Genomic DNA, 18,771 nt, shown 5'->3' on the forward strand with positions numbered 1-18,771 from the left:
CTTTCCTTTGTGGTGTTTTTGGCTGATTTTTGGTGTCTCTGCAGCACAGCAGTGCAGCGTCAGCTGCAGGAATGGTGGGACGTGCCTGGACGAGCGGTGCCAGTGCCAGAAGGGTTTCTCTGGTGCCCACTGTGAGCAGCGTAAGTCACAGCCAGTTTGCTTGAAGTGCAGTGGAACACCTCAAAGAAATGCTTGTTTTGGGGTATGGTGTTCAGCTGGCAGTCATTTCGTGCATGAAGTGCTTCCATTTTCTCTAAAATTCAAATTACAGATTGGATTCACCGAGCAGTTTGGGCAAAAACCTTGGGGAGCAATGTCACTGTGCATCCCACTCTTCATACAAGACGTTCACTAGTTTTTCATTCTCCATAACCAAGTTTTCTCTGTGTCAGAAAAATAGCCTCACTGCTGAGTTGAATCACGTTTTTCTATTTCTACTTAGTCTAAGGAAAAAAGGATTAAATATGGTTCAAGCTATTGGATACCTTTTTGGGTGGGCAGACAAGCTAGAAAGTGAATTATTTGCCCAGCTTTAGCTGTAACAGCACAGTGTTTACAAGCTGTAGCAATTTAGCAAACAATAAAAGTTCCTCAAGGCTGCAGAGATGAAGAAAGACTCAAAGTGTATTCTGAGGCCAGCTGACTACTATTTAGGAGAGAAATTAATTGCATAAAGTAGTCTGAAAGAACTAGAGACAAACAGAGGGAAGCTATGCAAAAACCAGATGGACTGAATATTGTGGAAGATAATTTTTTTTGCCCTGGTCGTTTTTATAAATGGTGGAAAACAGTTTTGTTCTTTAACTGGATAAAACTCTTTAAAATTTTAGCAAGTAGTTGTAATCCTAAACCATGACCCTAGTCACAGTGAAATTTTGTATTAAGCAATGCTGGTCCCTTCTTGCTTTTGTTAAAATATTGTGTCAGCACCTGAATGCTCTCAGGTGAGGCAAATTTCCACTCAATAAATGAAAAGATGATTGAATTTTCAAGTGGTGACCCTGAAGCAATCCAGAAAATCTGAACAAACTCTGGAGATTGGCTTCAGTATATCAGGTAGTTAAAATTTCAAGCAGGATTATGAATGTGTGTCTTCTAGACAGTCTTAAAAACATAAATATGTTTTTATTTCTATTTAGAAAAATTTAGTTGTATATAATGAAGTTAACTGTCTTGCTGAAGTGTCATTGTCCATTGATTTAGTAATGTAATACATGCAGCAAAATATCTTCATTTTATTTGTGCATTCTCAGGAAAAGATTCCTGTTCTCAGGAAAATTCTGTTTGGTGGTTCTTGGTAAGAAGTAAGATTTTGTCACCTTTCTGCACAGCAGTATATTTTATGCTCTCCACTATGATACAGGAGTCATGTGTACCTTTTTTCAGTTTGAAAATACTGGTTTTTCTAGGTTCCTGACGTTCTTCTGCCCTGGTTACTCAAATGTGTTTCAAATGCCACATCCAAACCGAGGAGACATATTTAGGAACTCAGTCTAATGATTTTGAGACAAAAAAATTAAAGTTTTTAAAATTTTATGACTGTCTGGAAGCTTAAACGTTTTGATTTGGAGCATGTGCTAATTTTGGACAATTTTGAAGCAGTGACCTGAAGCAATGAGTCAGAAAATAGCTAAAGTGAGTTAGTCAAGGCACTCTTCTAATGGTGTTTTTTCAGCCTCTCTGAAGGGCTGTCTTCCTTTTGAACTGAGAAAATTCAGTGGTCTGGCAGGAAGCTTTGTTCTTAATTCAGACCACTGGTAAAGAGTATGAGTGGGTGCTCTGAAGTCCCATGGCAGTGAAATATCTTTTTCATCTAAATGTACTGTGGGTTTATAACCCTTTCACCCCACCCAGCTTCCTCCCTCACCACAAAAATGTTATTTTTTTGTCAGGATCTTTTGAGAAACACAGATTTTTCAGGTAGTTAAAAAGATGAGTTGGGTAATTCTTCTCCCTTGCCTCTAAACATCACTCCTTCTTCCAGCAGCATCAGCTCTGAGAGATGGTTATCTGTCTCTTGGACTCCTTTCTCTTCTTAAAGGTTTGTTGCTTTTGTGAGTGAACATCACAATGTGCCCAGAAACCCCCTCAAAATAGTCGAGGCTCGATAGATAACTTCAGGTAACTAACTTCAGTGAGGGATAATAAGTTCTATATAGTAAGTTCTTACATAACTCTTGTGGTTATGAGTGACTAGAGCTGCACAGCTGATTAAGATGCACTGAAGTTGAACATCTGCTATTAATCTGTGCTGAGCAGCTGTTTGCTGTTAGCATCAGCAGGTACTAATGGAATTTGGTTTGCAAAGCCATTGCTGGTGGAGGTGGTAGGAAGGAGATCAGCTCCATCTTCAGGCCTAGAAAGACTTAGAGCAGTGGGAGAAAAATGAGTTTTTTTAGAATGAGCCGTGTGCTAATCTTGGAAATATCATTGCCATGGCACTGTTAAACTTTTTGTCTCTTTGTTTTGTTAATTAAAGCTGTCTGCGAGAGTGGCTGCCAGAATGGAGGACGGTGTGTTGGACCCAACCGCTGTGCTTGTGTCTACGGCTTCACTGGCCCTCAGTGCCAAAGAGGTAAAAGAAATTTAAGGAAGGAAACCGTGAGTGGCTGTATACAATAGAATTCTGTGTGGGCATGCTGTGTGTTTTCAGCCAGTAAACTTCCAGTAAAACCATTATTGTTTGTAATTTTAGAAAGTGTCTTCCTTGTTTTTATAGTATGGCAGACACATTAAAAATTGACAAGTACAAAGCCTAATTGGTAGGGATTTCAGCTCATTTAAGCTACATATTTTGTTCATACAATAGTTAAAAGATTAGCTGTCTTTTGCTCTCTGCTACGTGTAGTAACAATCCAGCAAAATTGCTGGTGGTGTTAGGATTGTGTAAGTCTAGATAAAATGAAGGATTTTTTTCTGTGTAACCTCTCTTTCATAAGAGGAACTTGAGAAGTAATTTACTCTGGTTAGTTAGGAGGAAGTCAGAGAAGGAGTGAGAAAATAACCAGTTACCATAGTACAGGGGTTAGTTCCTAAACCCATTCTTCTATCAGAATGCATCTCAGAGATGGCTTCTGAAGGGAGTCCTGTGGATTTCCCCATTTCAGATTCAGTTGTGAAATGCTCACATCTGTGTACAAATTGGAGTAAATATCTTGCACCTTTTTTATGTTTTTTAATTTATTTTTTTTAGCATCTGTTAGCTTCCATTAATGGAAGTAATTTCCATGAAGGTAAAGGAACTAAAAACCCAAACACTGAAAAAGCAGGAGTTTCTATTTGCTATTCCAGGCTGTTTTGTATATCCACTAGGTATCACAAGCATGAGGGGAATGTAAGGCTTCAGTTTGTTTGTCTCTAGATTGTTGTTGTTTTCATTCTTAAAACCTGATTTACAGTTTTCTATTTACCCCATTTCCTGTAGTTCCTTCTTCTGAAGCAAGCACAGGGACTCAAATAATTTGTTTAGTGGAGAAATAGGAAATAGTATTTTGTTAAAATTTTGTTAACATTACAGCTGTTTTACAGCCATTCAGACGTATGTCTGTGCAAAATATATACCTGTCTAAAGTAAGAGACTACCAAGTCTCTCTGCTTGGAATGGATTATTAAGGGATTGGACAAGGTTAGGGTAATTTATAGTTTGAGCCTTACTTCTGATGCAAATTCTGCATTCTGGGCTGTGTGTCTAAGGTGGATTATAGTTCTAAATGAACTGTGGCATAATAGAATTGCAATATTCAAAAATTATTTCTTTTTTTTTTTTAATTCAGTTGATTGGATTCAGACATGCCTTTTATTTATTGCCAGACCACTTAGTAAGCTTGCTTTTTGTCCCAGATAAAATAAATCATTCCTGGTTAAGATTTGCTTCTGTTTTCTGACTACATTCAGGGCTGTGGAGTCATGTTAATGCATATGACAGACTCCAGCTGTGATGATGGCTTAGAGTTTTTAGTAATTACATTAATACTTTAAATAGTTTGACCTTCAAAGCTTAAAAGATGTTACTACACCTGGGTGTTGCAACTTTTGTGATGAGGGAAGAGTTTAAGGTTTCTAACCATTCATAGAGAAATCTTCAGCTGCAGAATGCAAGCCCCGTACAGGAATTTAAACATTACTGTTTTGGCATCCATATTTCCTCGCTGTCCTTGAAAGTCCCAGGTTTTCAATTTTGTGTAGAGTGCTCTTGGTCTGCAAGAGTTTATCTGCCTTATGTGGGTATTTGAAAATTCAGTTATTTCAATTAAGAGTTCACATTTTATTGCTTGAAATTGGAGGTACTAAGCCAAATTTCCTTCTGTCACTGTCAATAAAAAGTAGCATATATCTAGCATATATAATTGCATATATAGTAACTATCTAATATATGTAATCTAATAGAGTATGCTCTTACAGCTTTGACAGGGCTAAGTAAAATTTTAGTAAAATTTGGCAACACCTAATCTTGGTGTTGCAGACACTTTCTTATATTCAAATAAAGAAGTTACTCATTTATTAATTTGTTTTACTATTATTCAGTTAAAGAAAGGTGACTCCTATAGTATATTTTGATAATAACTATTGAAAGTATCTAAGTGCTCATTTTGTTTATGCTTTACATGAGGTGGAGTACATGAAAATACTGTAAAATATGCCTTAAGTGCCTGTTCAGTTCAACAGTAATTTGTAATTTATGCTTTTAATGTAATAATTTATGCTTTCCAATAAATAGCAGAATGCAGTGATTTCTTCATCTGTGGGTTGCCATAGTTGCCTGTAATATTTTACAGCAAGAAGTGTCTCTGTTGTTTAATTTTAAAGTGAATTTAGCAGCAGTTCATAACTCTTTAAGTAAAATTTTATAGTTTAAGGATATGTGAACTTCCCTTGCAAATCACATCACAGTTATAAGAGACGTTGTTTTGTAATTTTTATTTACATCATTGTGTTTTAAATGCACGCTTTTTATGGTTCTGTAAATTAAGCTCTTTAAAATTAGGTATTTTCTTTCTAACACAGAACATATGTAGGTTTCCTTCAGCTTGGCCTCCCAGCCTAAGCTGTATGATAAAATGTGGCTGGTTTTTCAGCTATCTGGGCTCTGAGCAGACTAATTTCCGGGCTGGAGACAGGAGGCTGAGCAGTAACTGATGACTGGCATGATTAGGGTATTTAACTTGAGGCTTTCTGCTGGGTTAAAAAGAGAAAAACCTGTTTGGGAGCTCCTGCTTCTTCTGATATGTACACTGACCTCTTACATTTCCTGTCAAATCTGGTTTTTGGTCAACTGCTTGTCTTTGATTTGTAGGTACACAAGATCCAAGTTTTTTTGTGTGGTGCTTTTAAATGAAAAAATTTCTGCAGTTGAGTTTTCCCAATGAAAAGAGTAGAAAAGAGAAAGAACAACGGAATAAGAGGCCTCATTTTCAGTTGTACATACAAAGACATTTTTTTTTTCTAGCATGACCAATTCCTTTGGTTTCTCAACGTAGTGAGTGATACTTGTATCACTTCTCAGGGTCTGTGCATTTTTTGCAAGTTGGTAATCTTTAGAGATATGAGGCTGTTGAAAAAGCAATGTTTTCCTCCTTCTTTATCATGGGATAAAGGGAAGAAGAAGTGAGAAAGGCACATCTAGACACAGATGTAAGTTTGCCTTCATCCCATATGGAGGGAGGAAGAACAGTTTTTGTTCACTCTGTATTAAATGGCTCATAATGGGAAGTAAAAGGGTTTGGAATGAGTAGAAATGTGTATCTTGGGAAGAGCATCCTTTTGAAGAGAAAGGAAAATTTCAGATAAAGCTATCAATCTCTGACAGGTAAGACGTGGGGAAAAATAAGGAAATACAGTATTTGAAAAGCAGATTTCCAATAGATAAAGGGGGGCCTAAAACAGATCCAAAGAGGGATTTTTTACAAGGGCAGGTAGGGTTAGGACAGGGGTGATGACTTTAAACTGCCAGAGGGCAGGGCTGGATGGGATCTTGGGCAGCAATTGTTCCCTGGCAGGGTGGGCAGGCCCTGGCACAGGGTGCCCAGAGCAGCTGGGGCTGCCCCTGGATCCCTGGCAGTGCCCAAGGCCAGGCTGGACATTGGGGCTGGCAGCTCCTGGGACACTGGGAGCTGGCCCTGCCGTGGCTGGGGTGGCACTGGGTGGGCTTTGGGGTTCCTTTCATCCCAAACCATTCTAGCAGACTAAAATTCTATGAATATAACCTGAGATAAAAAGTTTTTCTTCAAGCTGGGCAGTGGATGAAAAAGCTTATCAACAGCACAGAGAAACAAGTAGGATGAAGCAAAAAGCATCCTTAGTTGAAGTGTTGTGTGTGGTAATTGAGGCAAAAGAGTAAAGAATAATACAGAACTGAAGTGGACATGTACTGAAACACGGAGGCACAGAGGTTATAAAGATGTTTGGGGAGTATACATGTGGTTAAAATTAAGCTTGCTTAGCAATCTGATACAGATTTGTATAGGAATCAGTACTTCCCAAATGAAATTTTATTATAAAGAATAAATATGATACATATTTAGTCTGCAGTGTTGCTGAGGATTCTTGTGTGTGCTTCAGTGGCAGCAGTCAGGTATAAATGAAGCAACAGAACATGTAATGTCTTAAGAAGCTTCTTCTTCTGACAGGTATTTAGAAGACCTCTTAACTTTTTACAGCTTTTCCCATCTGTTGATGCTAGCAATACCATGAGGTGCTTAACAGCAAAAATGTTTCGATCAGCAAGCTCTTCTCTTTTTGTGGGAGTCTTGGGAAGGTAGATTTTTAATTCTGCTTCAGGTTGTTTTTTTTCCTCCACCTTTATTAATGGCTGCTATCATTCTGAGCCAGAATGGAGTTGGTTTTTTTATGGTCTTCCTGTATCTTTTCTTTCAGTGCACAGCCAATGAAAGACTGACCTGTTAAACATCAGTTTAATTCATCTTCAGTCCAATTTTAGCCTCTGGGAAGTGGAGCATGTAGTCTTGGATTATTTTCTGCAGGTTCATAAAGGACTTGTACAAGTTCTGTTGAGTGAAGAAAAAAGTAATTAGTTCACTGTAGCATGCTCAAAACTACACGGCCCAGTTCACAGGGCATGTTCATGGTCACTGAGGGAAATACAAGTGTTAAATCATAACTAAAATAAGTAAGGTTCTGTTTAATAAAATTAGCTAAAAATAAATCAGCAGTAGTTTAAAACTACAGACTGTGAATCTTCCTAAGATTTGCAACTTTCACCATTCTTCTCTACTTTTATCTCTTCAATTTCTTGTTAGAAAGCATTTCTGTCAGCTTTTTCAACGCTTAAGTTGAAAGCTGATTGCAAGCAAAATGCTGCAATGGTCATGTTCTTTGAATAAAAGAAGCTTCAATTTAGACTAAAAAAGCATGCTTCTGTTCCTCTTGGAGATGGTGGGAGATTTGCAATTGCAAATACCTGTAGTAGTAAGAGGCAAAGCTTTATCTGACAGGAAAGTACCTGATTTGGGACAGTAGATCAGATTATCTGTGTTGGAAGAACCTGTTGGATATTTTGGAGATTTTTTGGGGGGCTAGAAGTGTTGTCAAGTGTTAGTAACACACACATTTAAGTGCAGTCCCTGCTCACCAAGCTCCTTTTTCTGCTGCAGGTTCTGACCTGTAGATACTGGCCCAAATCATCCCTTGATGGATTACAGTAGGATAGATTGAAAAAGCTGCTTTCCTGCTCTCAGATGTCAGTTCCTAGTGGTGTTACAGGGCTCTGGCACTGCATTCCCTGCCTTTGTTATCCATCATTATCTCCAAAAACAAGGTTTTCAAAGGCAGGTATTGGCCCAAAGCACTAAAAACCTGTGAGGTGCTTACAGAGTATGTGTTTGCTTGTTGTTAGCTGGCAGTGGAAAATTTCTCCCTTCTAGGTCTGCAAAAGATTTATCATTTATCAGTTTTAAAAATGGCAGGGGTAATGCTGATCATGCTGATTGCAGCTGTGATGGAGCAAGTATTGTGATCCCAGTCCATGTCTTTCTCTTACTCCCATATTTTAGTTTTTAATCAAATCCCAATATTGAATGACTCTTTGTTTGGCACCAGTAAAAGAAAAATGTAAAAACCCTTAAATTCAGTAGCTTTGCTGCTTTTGAAGTACTTGAAATCTTCAAAATTTCTCAGTTTTTTTAAGCATAGGACAGGCAAGTGCCAAAGTGTCATAGAAGTGGGGCTGTTGCACTTTGTATTAGAATTAAAAACAAAGATTGTATGCCTTTAGAGTAGGTCTGCAAAACTAAAATGAAAATACGGATTTGAATGACCTCTTCCAAGGGCTTGAGAGTTTTCACCAGAGTGCAGCTCAGGCACAGGGAATGTTCCATTGGTTTAAATAATTTAAAAGGGAAGCTCTGTAGCTGTGCTTCCCTAAACTGTGAAAAGGAAGAAAGAACTACCAGAACTGTTACATCTTATACCTACAGCCAATATACATATATATATATATTTATTTTTATTTTTTTTTTTAAATCTGCACTTGAGAAGTAGTTTTTTTTCCCTCTTTCCTGCAGGAGGAACAAGTCTAGGAGAGCATAAAATGCTGTGTTTTTTATGTGTTAGGTAGGACTTTGACTTATGCTCTGCATCAAAAGACTCTTTACTGAATCAAGGGTCTGATAATACAGAGCAAAATCACAGGTGAATGAGAAACATGTTGCAGAGGAGAGGGAAGATGATACCTTTGAAAAATTAATCTTTTCTTTTCCCTTAATCTTATCTTTTCCCTTTTTCAGTGAAAATTTTATACTTTGTAAGGTGCATTAAAATGTTACCTTCTTTTTTTTTAATTACTTGTGGAGAGAACGAGCAGGATCTTAGCAAGGCCATGATGGCTTTGTTAGGGTTTCAGAAGGAAAAACAATGTCTTCTGAAAAGTAAAAGAATATTAGTTTTTTTAAGATAATTAATTTGTAAGATATCCAGGAAAAAAAAAAAAAACAAGCTTGATATATTTTCAGGATATCTAGGAAAGAGATCAGAAAAAATTGAAACACTTGCCCACAGGGAGTGTCTTTAACAAAGAAAATGAAAGAACCTTTGAAATATTCATGTGAATAGGAAAACTTTCTGTCAAATTGGGCAAGTGCTAATGTTATGTGTTGCTTATATTGGTGTTCTAGGCAAAATTGGAAAAAGCAGAAGTAAACCAAAGAACCCAGTTCTGAAGTACTGGAAAAAGAAGGAATTAAATTCTTCACTTTTTTGTAAAATGTATTAGAACAAATTAGACTAATTTCCTCTTAAGTTTACAAATATTGTGTAGAGGAGGCTTGAGAGATTATCTGGGAAACTCAAGAACCTTGGAAGTTTATTTCTGCAATGGTTATGAGTGTCTGAAATTGTTTTTTTGACTTTGGGTGTATGTTCTGTGTACACAGAGGTTCCATCTTAAATCTGAGGGAGACTGAAAGGAGGGGTTTGGATATTTCTTTTAATATTGCAGTGGTGGAGCAAGAAATAGAAGAGGAAAGGTACTTATTATTCAATAACACCTTAGCAGTTGTACCTGAAACAGTGAGTTCGAAAAACAAGAAATGGGAAGATTATTTTTTTTTGGTTTTGCTTTCTTCTCTCTCAAAGGGTGTAGTCATTCAGCTTAGACTTGTTTTGATTAATAAGAAAGGAGTTTGATAAAACTGTCTCAGTTTTGAGTCAGGAGGAATGAGTGTGTAGAACCCAAAACTCTGTATGGCTGTGTGGTTGAAGGTTAGATAGATTCCAGATATTTGGAAGTAATTTTATTTTTTTTTTGTATTTTCTCCTTCTCTGTTCTTTGCACATCCTGATATTTTTCATGATGTCTGTTACGCTTTGAGCTCCCTTACGGTGAACTAAATGTTAAGGCTTAAAATTCCATAAACTGGATCTGCTTTAAATTTTCAACCATATCTCTCTTCATAAGCATTAGTTATGCAGTATCTTAAAAGCTATGGTTTCTATAACAAAATATATGTGGAAAAGAATAATCCAGGTATTATCAGGGGTAGTTTACCAAAGCCAGTCAAGAGCTCATTGCATCCAGGCTTCCAAAATCATGGAGTGCCAAAAGTAAACTGGTTTATTCCACCTCAGACTAATATCTTGCTGTATGAGAAACAGGATTAAATTATTTCTACATTGAAAGGATATATAAATTATCCTCTTTCCTATATTTTGGTTGTTAAAAGATACCAAGCTTTATGATGTCTCCCTGAAAATCTTGTATAAGCCCAAGAAGTGAATTTCTAAAGCCTTTTGGTTCTGCTGAGCACACCCAAAAGATCCCAAGAATAGAAACTCTGTTTCTGCCTCTACACTGACAGAACTGTGGTAAATAGAAGCAGGCTGGGTGTTTAGCTTATTGTGAACTCAAATTATCACAGCAGTCTAGACAGTCATCTGAGGAAATGTTTCTTGCAGTTTAAATAGATACATATATTTAATTATTTTTCTAAGGGTAATGTGTGAAACAGTTGTTTTTCCTCCTTAGCTTAATAATTAACGAGATTTCATCCTGCTCCAATGTCTGTGGTTTTATTAGGGTTTCTGGTCTACTGAGAATGCCTTTTGCCTTTTTCCATGCCTTTGTAATTTACACAGGGGTCGGTTATGAAATATTTTCCCTCCTCATTTTGTGAGCTGAAAGCCTTGGCTTTTGCTGTGGGGAATTGACACTGAGCTCCAGAGTGGGTGAGGGTGGGGTGTGGGAGTCTACACTGTTTAAACTGCTCAGCAATACTCTTAAAAGGGTATTCTATCTTAAAATTAAAGTCTTCTTCCCTGATTCTGGGATTCTATTCCTTTGAGGTTGAACTGAGTAGCACTGACTTCATGGAGCAGGGAACCAAAAGCTTGTGGGCAGTGTAATTCAAGTTTTCCATCTTATGGTCAAGAAAAATAGCGTATTTTTACTTATGAGTAAGGTGCTGGCTTCTTAATTCCTGGGATGTGAAATAAGTAAGAGCTTAACGTGCATCTGTCTGGCTGCCCAATACCCAAGTTTTGATAAGTAAGGTATTTCTGAAGGAAAAACATGAGAGGAATGAGCAGCAGGCAGCATGAGGAGTTCCTCCACTGCTTTAGATATTGTAAAGCAAAGATGCACAAACATTGTATTAGGGTAGTTGGTATAAACTGCTGAATCTTGCAAAAAAAAAAAAAAAAATTATTTTTCTTTTTTGTCTCCATGTACACTCTGCCCTGGGCTGATTCAGGCTGTAAGTTCCTGCAGTGACTGATGATTAGTATTTCATTGTGTATCAGATTGTTTGCTAAGTTAGGATTTCATTAGTCCCAACTCAGGTGCCATCTTTATATAATAGCAAGCCCTGAGGACGCATAAGGAAATAAAGACATTTACAAGGACCTCCAACCAAACCAATACTGGACATCATGCTGGAACCAAAATTCAGGAATACTTCTCTCCCAGCTTTTATTCTGTACTTGAAATTTTCTGTCAGTCAGTGTGTGATACTTGAGTTACACATGGAAACCTTTAGTTCCAAGAAGTTTTTAAGGAAATACTTGAATTCTGTAAGGTGCCGACTTCCATAAGTGGCAGAAAGTGAAGTATTTCCATGCTTCTCTATTTCTGTGGTTTTTTCTGTGTATGTGTGTACTTTTCAAAATGTTTTGTGTCTAGGACTATTAGAAACCTTTCCTTCAGTGTTCAGATAAATTAGACAAAATTGCATTTTATTTCAGAAATATTGTTTATCGGCTACTTTTCCATTTTCCCCCCCATGCGCTTAGGTGTGTAAGAATGAATTGCTTTTTAATTAATAAGAGTTTCAAGATCTGCAGTTATATAAAAATGTCTGTATGAACCATGGAGTTGTTGCTTTTGGAAAAAGAGCTGCTTGTATTCCAGCCAGAGGAAAATGACAATATGCTTAGAATGGACGTGACAAAAATACTGGTGGAACCTGGAATTTTGCTAAAAGTTACTAAGCCCACACAGATTCCTGAATTGAACCTGTGGCTTTTACTACTTTCATTTACAGCTGCCCTCCACTTCCTTTCCAGCTGTCAAGTGTGTGTTATTAAGTTACCCAGTCAGTCACAGGAGTTTGTCTGATGGGAAGTTTTGCAGCATGGGAACTGGTCAGGAAAAGTGGGACCACTGGAACAGTAATAAAATTTCAGCCTGAGAATGAAAGCTGTCAGCTGTGTAAAAACATCCAAACCTGCATGATGTGTTAAACATCAATGTTCAAAACCATTTTCCACTAAGCTGCTCTTCTTTATTACATAGGAAAATAAACTTCATGGTATAAAGCCATCACTTCAGGTAATGACTGAAGAACCTGCTGGGGATGTGTCCCAACTTTGAGTTAGCAATTTTAACTGTTTGAAAGACTTTTGTGATCATTGTTTCTGTTAATGGAAAATGTGATGCTATTAAATAGCTAATAAAGGACCTTACACACAAGTTTTTTAGAAAAAGTCAAGGAAAAGAGGCTTTGATTTTACTATTCAGGTTTGTATGGACTCCTCAGTCTAAAAAGCAGTACTGCCCACAGATTGTTTCTTCCAAGAGAAATTAATAGCATTGCCAACTCCCTTTCATATTCCAAAAGACTCATTGTTCATTTCCAGCCAGCAGTCTTTTTTACCATAACTTTATGGATGTCAGCCTTGAAAAAAATTCTTGTTATTTATATCAAGTACAATTTATCTATGTTCTTGTTAATTTTGAAATGTCCCTTGTTGTGTACTCTCCGTTGGCAGCTAAGCATTTTCTGCAAAAAAACCCCCAAATTTCCATGTAAAGTTGATCAAAATATTGAAGGAAGATAAATTTTAGATAGTATTTAATAAACATATGCACTTTTAAAATGTTTAAATAGCTTTTTGCATTACTGTGGCTTACAATATGCAGATGTTGGAGTTGAATAAGAAGAATAATATTTACATATGCATAAATTTCAGTTTTGTGCTCTGAACCCAGGGATAGTTACGAGTATTGCCAGCCCTTTCATACTCACATGAAAAGCTTGTCAAGGAAAGCTCTGATCTCTCTTTCTTTGGAAGGTCTGGGCAATGCTGTCATTTATCCAGAGCCTGTGGGAGAACTGGGCATGCCTTGCCCCCATCCTGATGGTCCCATGGTAGGAATCCATGGAATATCATGGAATTTCCCCATGCAAGAAGCTGGAGCTTGACTACACTTCTATTTATCAAAGCATTAAGATTTCACGTCCCAAAGGGGAAAATTCAGAGAGTTCCATTGAAAAGTCTCTTCAGTAATCAACAAGCAGCTCTGCAACAAGCAGCCAAAAAGAATTTCAGATGTCTGGGGGCCTCTGAATGTTAGCAGAAATTGTGGGGAAATTTGCCACCTGTTAGAGTTGTAATAGAGATACTTGTTTCTCAGTCTTGTTTCCTGTTGGAGGAACTTTTAGCAAAATGAATTTGACCTCAGGTATTTTCCAGTACAGACTTAATGACTCCACTCTGAGGGTTCCCTGACACAAAGTGCATTCTCTTGGGCTTTCACCCACTGTGCTGGCTTTTCTTTTAGAAGAGAGTGAAGTTCCTGGTAATGCTGACAGCATTTATGTCTTTCCAGCATTCAAGTCCCGTGCATTAGGTTGTTCATTTTATAATACTGCTGTATTAAATGGATTTTTTAAATAATAATAATAACAATAACAACAACAACAACCATCTGTTTGCTCTACTTGAGCCTGCGAGTGAGGTGATGGAAGCTGAGCTTCCTTCTTTTCTCATCTCTTCCTTAATATTCCATAAATCATCCTTAGGGGACAGAGGTTCTGTAAAAAAGTCCAATGAAAGGCAAATTTGCTTTGTAAGGAAGTAAAGCACATTAATAAAGTATTAGGTCTTGTTCTTTCATTGACAGGGACAGTGAAGGCCTATCTCAGACAACTTCCTTAACTCACTCCTGATGCAATTCACACTGATAAACATGCTTAGTGTTTTCAGTATTCTGTTTTTAGTAATAGATATATCAGTAATAGAAATATCAGTCTTCTGAGTAGCTTCTAATTTAAAAAGTTGGTTTTCAGATGCATCACTTCCTTATTTAGTTATGGCTCTGTGTATTAGTTCTTTTTAAATAAAAACGCTAGAAGATACTTCACTGTTCCTTCCTGTTAAATCTTTCTAGTGCTCACAAGCATGAAATAGAGTATTTGTGAAAATGTGCTTTTCCCTTCTCCAGGCTGGGTGCAGGAGATTGCACCCCTGTTGGATTTCTCACAGGAAAAGTATTTTGGTATTCAGAGCCTTAAAATTTCAGTCTGTCCTCCCCCGTGAAAAGGAACTCAAATTTTAATATTCTTCCAGATGGCTTGCAGTGGTCATTCCAAAATGTGCAGTTACTTTTTTACTTTTCTTTGTGCCTCACTTTTTCTCTTTCATGTTACCTGGGAAGAGGTGAAATTTTTACGAGCAGGAGTAGTGACAAAATTCAGTTAGAAATTGGATCCTTACACGTGTACCGAAATATCTTAATGTTTTGTCCTGAGTGACAGTAGGTGGTATTTGGGAGGTAAAACATTATGTTTCATGTTTTCAGCTAGTGGATGTTAGACACAGAGTACATGTGGCACACAGACTATTCCATATCTGTTTAGAGCAGGTTTTTCACACCTTCATCTGAATAATCTGTTTGGGCAGAAGAGCAGGAAGAAAGCTAAAATAGATGGATACTGAACCAATACTGAAAATCTCAACATTGCAACTCCTTGTCTCAGGCTCTTGTGAACTAGACTTTTTTAATTACAGGTAGAATTTGAATTTTGAAAAGGAATTAATGGGAAAAAAAACCCCAAGAACCATAATAGTTGAATAATCCCATTTGAGAATACAAAATATACACTTTTATGACAGAATAGAAATGCTGCAGCATAGTTAAATATTTAAGTCAATGGTTTGGTTTTTTTTTTCCCCTTGATGCCAGGAAAACAGTACTCCTCATTAAATTTAATTATATTAACAATTTGAATTGCTGATAAAGGTTGTCATTTTTCAGGTCATTGTGCATGTTGAATATAATTTTCTGAAGTTAAAAAACAAAAGTGTATAACACCTGCTGAAGATAACTTTCTTTCACCGAAGCAGTTACCCTTTCTAGAGTAACAAATAATTTGTAACTTATGTTCAGCATATGTTCTTTCTGGCAAAATTACTCCATCAGCAGTGCTGGCAAAGGAACAAATGAAGAAACACCTAAGAATAAGACAAGCAAACCCATTGATTCATAAGTGGGAGTTTTTAAGGTCTGGTCAACCATTATGATAATATAATCTGACTGGCTGTGTGAAACAAATCCACAGCTTCATTAGGAGCTACATAGTATCTTCAAAATAGCCTCTTTTTATTGTATCTGCTTCCAACGTGTAAATTTTACTGTGTGACTACAGATCTTTGTGTAAACAGCTGAACTATACCATTAACCAGAACATGCTTACCTTCGCTTTGTATTTTAAAATCTTACATTTTCCTTGTAGTATAGAAGAGCAGCCACTAATCAGTCTCTTTACCTTTGGGCTTCATGCTGAATAAACTGAGCAAGTAAAGGTTTTTAAAATGGGTGCACTAATGCATAATATGTTAAATTACAGTAGTATTTTAAAATGCTAATATTATTTTAAAGCATATCTCTGAATAGATACTGTGCTGCAGGCTTATGCTGACAAATGTTGCTTGGTTACAGAATCTGAACAGTAGATTAATGCATTTTCTTTATTAAGGCATGGGAAAGCACCTATGCATAGGTGGTTTCCAGAGCCTGTATTTCTGTTTAATAGGATATAATAAACAATAGGTGTATTGGTATCACCCCTTTTTGTACCTCCATTCATCATCCTTTGAACAAACATACCTTGGTGTCTGGTTAAATTTTCTGATCTTTCTATTGAGCACACTCTCTAAGTGGAACTTTTCATTGCTAGTTTTGACAGAGTTTACACACAATCATTTTGTGTCTCATGGAAAGGTAGTGGAACTCAGGTACAATTCACAAGTCTAGTTTGAGTTTCAAGTTTAATTTGCTCTGATCAAATTCCAAGCTTCTTCATGCCAGGATATCTTTGGCCAGGATATTCTTGTGGGTCACCAGCCATTAAACAGAGAAATACATGGTTTGAATTTCTACTCCTACTGTGATTCCTTCATGACATCCAAAGATATGTCCTACAAAAAAATTGTATCTTGGAGAATTGCTGCTGTAAAAATACAGCACTGTCCAGCACAACTGCTTGTTTCCTGAATAGGAATTGCTAAATGAGCTGGGATATCATGATTGTCAGACCTACTGAACGCAGGTTTTGGAAATTTGAGGATGTGTAATAAGTCATTATTTGATTTCACTATAGAGGGCATTCACCCATGGAGAACTGAACTCTGAGTGTGTGGAGCCAGGACAGGATTTTCTGTTTATAATGTATTTCTTTTACTAAAAGTGCCATTTTTGTGGCTTGATGGTCACAGGGGAAGCTCAGAGTGTAACTTTGAAGATTATCTTGTATTGATAATCAAGAGATACTAAAGCTCACAGGCCTTACTGAGTATTTAAGATCTTTTAATCTTTTTTTTATCATCAGACATTTCTGTACTTGTGTACTTGGTTGTCTTTATTTAAAGTGAAAAGCCCAGCTGAAATTGACTACCAATGTGTATGAATTACTGCAGAAGTCTTTCCTAGTCTGATACCTCAGTGACCTTTACCAAAGAGAAGGAAAGGAACATTTGCTTCTGTTGGAGCTTTCATGTTAAGAGCCCAGGAAGCCTAGTATAACATCTCACAGGGAAGGCCATTTTTTTTTTCCTCTCCAAAGATGTAAAAGCTGTTATTTTTTCAGGGTGAAAGTATCAAGTTATAGAAAGCAATGGGTTGTCCCATTTGCATCTTGTGAGACCAGCTGCCCCCTAATGAAAGTGTATGGAAGATAAGTGTGTTACCCACAAATTGGTATTGCAGCCTGCTTTTGGTATGAAAAAAGAAGAGGATGGAACAGCTGCTGGAGCAGCCATAACCCCACTGTTGTGCCTTCTTTGATGTGACTGAGTCCAAGTAAAAGCTTTGCATTTTCTTCTTTATTTCACCCCTCACTCTTTTTTTAAGAGTTTCCATAAGGATGTGAAATCTGGCTTAGAGCAACAAGCTGTTTCTTATTTATTCCTTGAAAATTTCAGTTAATTCTTGGTCCCAGTTTGTGTTGACTTAAAACATAAATAAAGTTCTCCTTATACAGGTTCAGTGTTAATGAACTGACTATTCACAGATATTCTACCAAAAGTATATTTTCACATAGTTTCTATGCTTTATTCAGCGTACTGCATACAGCTCTGATTGGTTGTATTGTCTCATGGTTTTCTTCTGAGAATAAGTGGTGGTTTGCCAATTAGTCTTCTGTAGGTAGCACTATTTTGCAACAAGCATTCCAGCAGGAATGATGATTGTGATACTCTCTGGCATGGATCTTGATGAATGTGAAGTGAAAAAACGTGTGGCTGCTGTGGTCTCTAGCTCCCTCCCATAAATCACCATGAAGTAGCTTAGGAGCAAGAAAACCAGTTTCCAGTCCTTCTTTGCTTAATCTGATCTCTTTTATTTGTTAGCTTGCTTGTTTGTAAAATTATTTTGCTTATTTGGATTTTATTTGGATTTTACTGGATACATTGTCAATGCTCAAGAGCAGTTTTGTGTCCAGCTGCCTTTCATTTAGTCGTATCTTTTTGAAAGAAATAAATTGAAGACAACCTCATGAAAATCATTACGTTCAGTGGAAGTTGTCATGCAACTTCTGTAAGCTTTAATTTCCATGGGCTTTTTTTAATAGAGGTATCTACTGGACTAAAAAATCAATTCTTTCTGTAGCTACCAGCACAGTGCCTTGTGTAATACAGTGACCTTTCCCTTTTTTTCCCCCCCCCCAGATTACAGGACAGGCCCGTGTTTCACGCAGGTGAACAAGCAGATGTGCCAGGGCCAGCTGACGGGGATCGTGTGCACCAAGTCCCTGTGCTGTGCCACCGTGGGGCGAGCCTGGGGCCACCCCTGCGAGATGTGCCCTGCCCAGCCCCAGCCCTGCCGCCGTGGCTTCATCCCAAATATCCGCACTGGGGCCTGCCAAGGTGAGCTGGAGCTCTCCGTGTGACAGCTCTCACCTCTGACAGTCACTCTGGAAGCCTTGCAGTGCCCTTGGAATGTTGTTTTCCTTGCGTGTGGTCTGTGGCTTATGATAAAACCCGGGTGTGCTTTGCTGCCTCCAGATTTTTGCTGCTGGACCTAGAGAACAAAGCTTAAGTGCCTGGAAAAAAGTGATTATTAATCAATACTAAGGAAAAATACTTGATGTTGTTTTTCCTTATGTGTCAGAGCTAGGCCTCTGCCTGCATGCAGCAGTTTATGTTTTGCCATTCGTCTTGAGGTGATAAATATGTTTTAGACACTCTTTTCATAACAGTGTCAGGAGCAGAAACAGTGCACTACAGAAGGGGTGCATGTTGCAATCTCCAAGTCAAGCTCCATTGTATGACTTGGCCACATACAATGGGTCCTTGAAACTGCTCTGCCAGCCTGACCCTGACATAGCTTCTGGGGCTGCATTTGAATTATGTGGGAGATCAGTGGTGCTCTTTAGCACCCATGCCCACAATAATTGTGTTTTCTTTTTCTGGCAGTATATTCCCTCTGGCAAGTAGTTTTAAGTTACCCCTTTAACCACGTTGCTAAATTCTGCTGTGGAGTGTAGAAACAATGTGATAGTCTACTTTGTGTGATGGGTAAACAAAGGAAGTTTGAACAGCTGT

The 18,771-nt window shown here is 37.6% G+C and overlaps 1 protein-coding gene across 2 annotated transcripts in view; it reads left to right on the forward strand.

Annotated features, from left to right (window-relative positions):
- Window positions 1-18,771, forward strand: part of FBN2 (fibrillin 2) — a 119,204-nt gene that overhangs the window by 5,871 nt on the left and 94,562 nt on the right. For both annotated transcript variants that reach the window (XM_086866620.1, XM_086866619.1), the window contains exons 5-7: window positions 45-140; window positions 2,480-2,575; window positions 17,896-18,093. In XM_086866620.1, the coding sequence (XP_086722746.1) occupies window positions 45-140; window positions 2,480-2,575; window positions 17,896-18,093 (390 nt within the window). The remainder of the gene's footprint in view (window positions 1-44; window positions 141-2,479; window positions 2,576-17,895; window positions 18,094-18,771) is intronic.

This window comes from Cyanistes caeruleus, chromosome Z (assembly GCF_971803275.1).
Source record: "Cyanistes caeruleus chromosome Z, bCyaCae1.hap1.1, whole genome shotgun sequence".
In the NCBI taxonomy this organism is placed as follows: Eukaryota; Metazoa; Chordata; class Aves; order Passeriformes; family Paridae; genus Cyanistes; species Cyanistes caeruleus.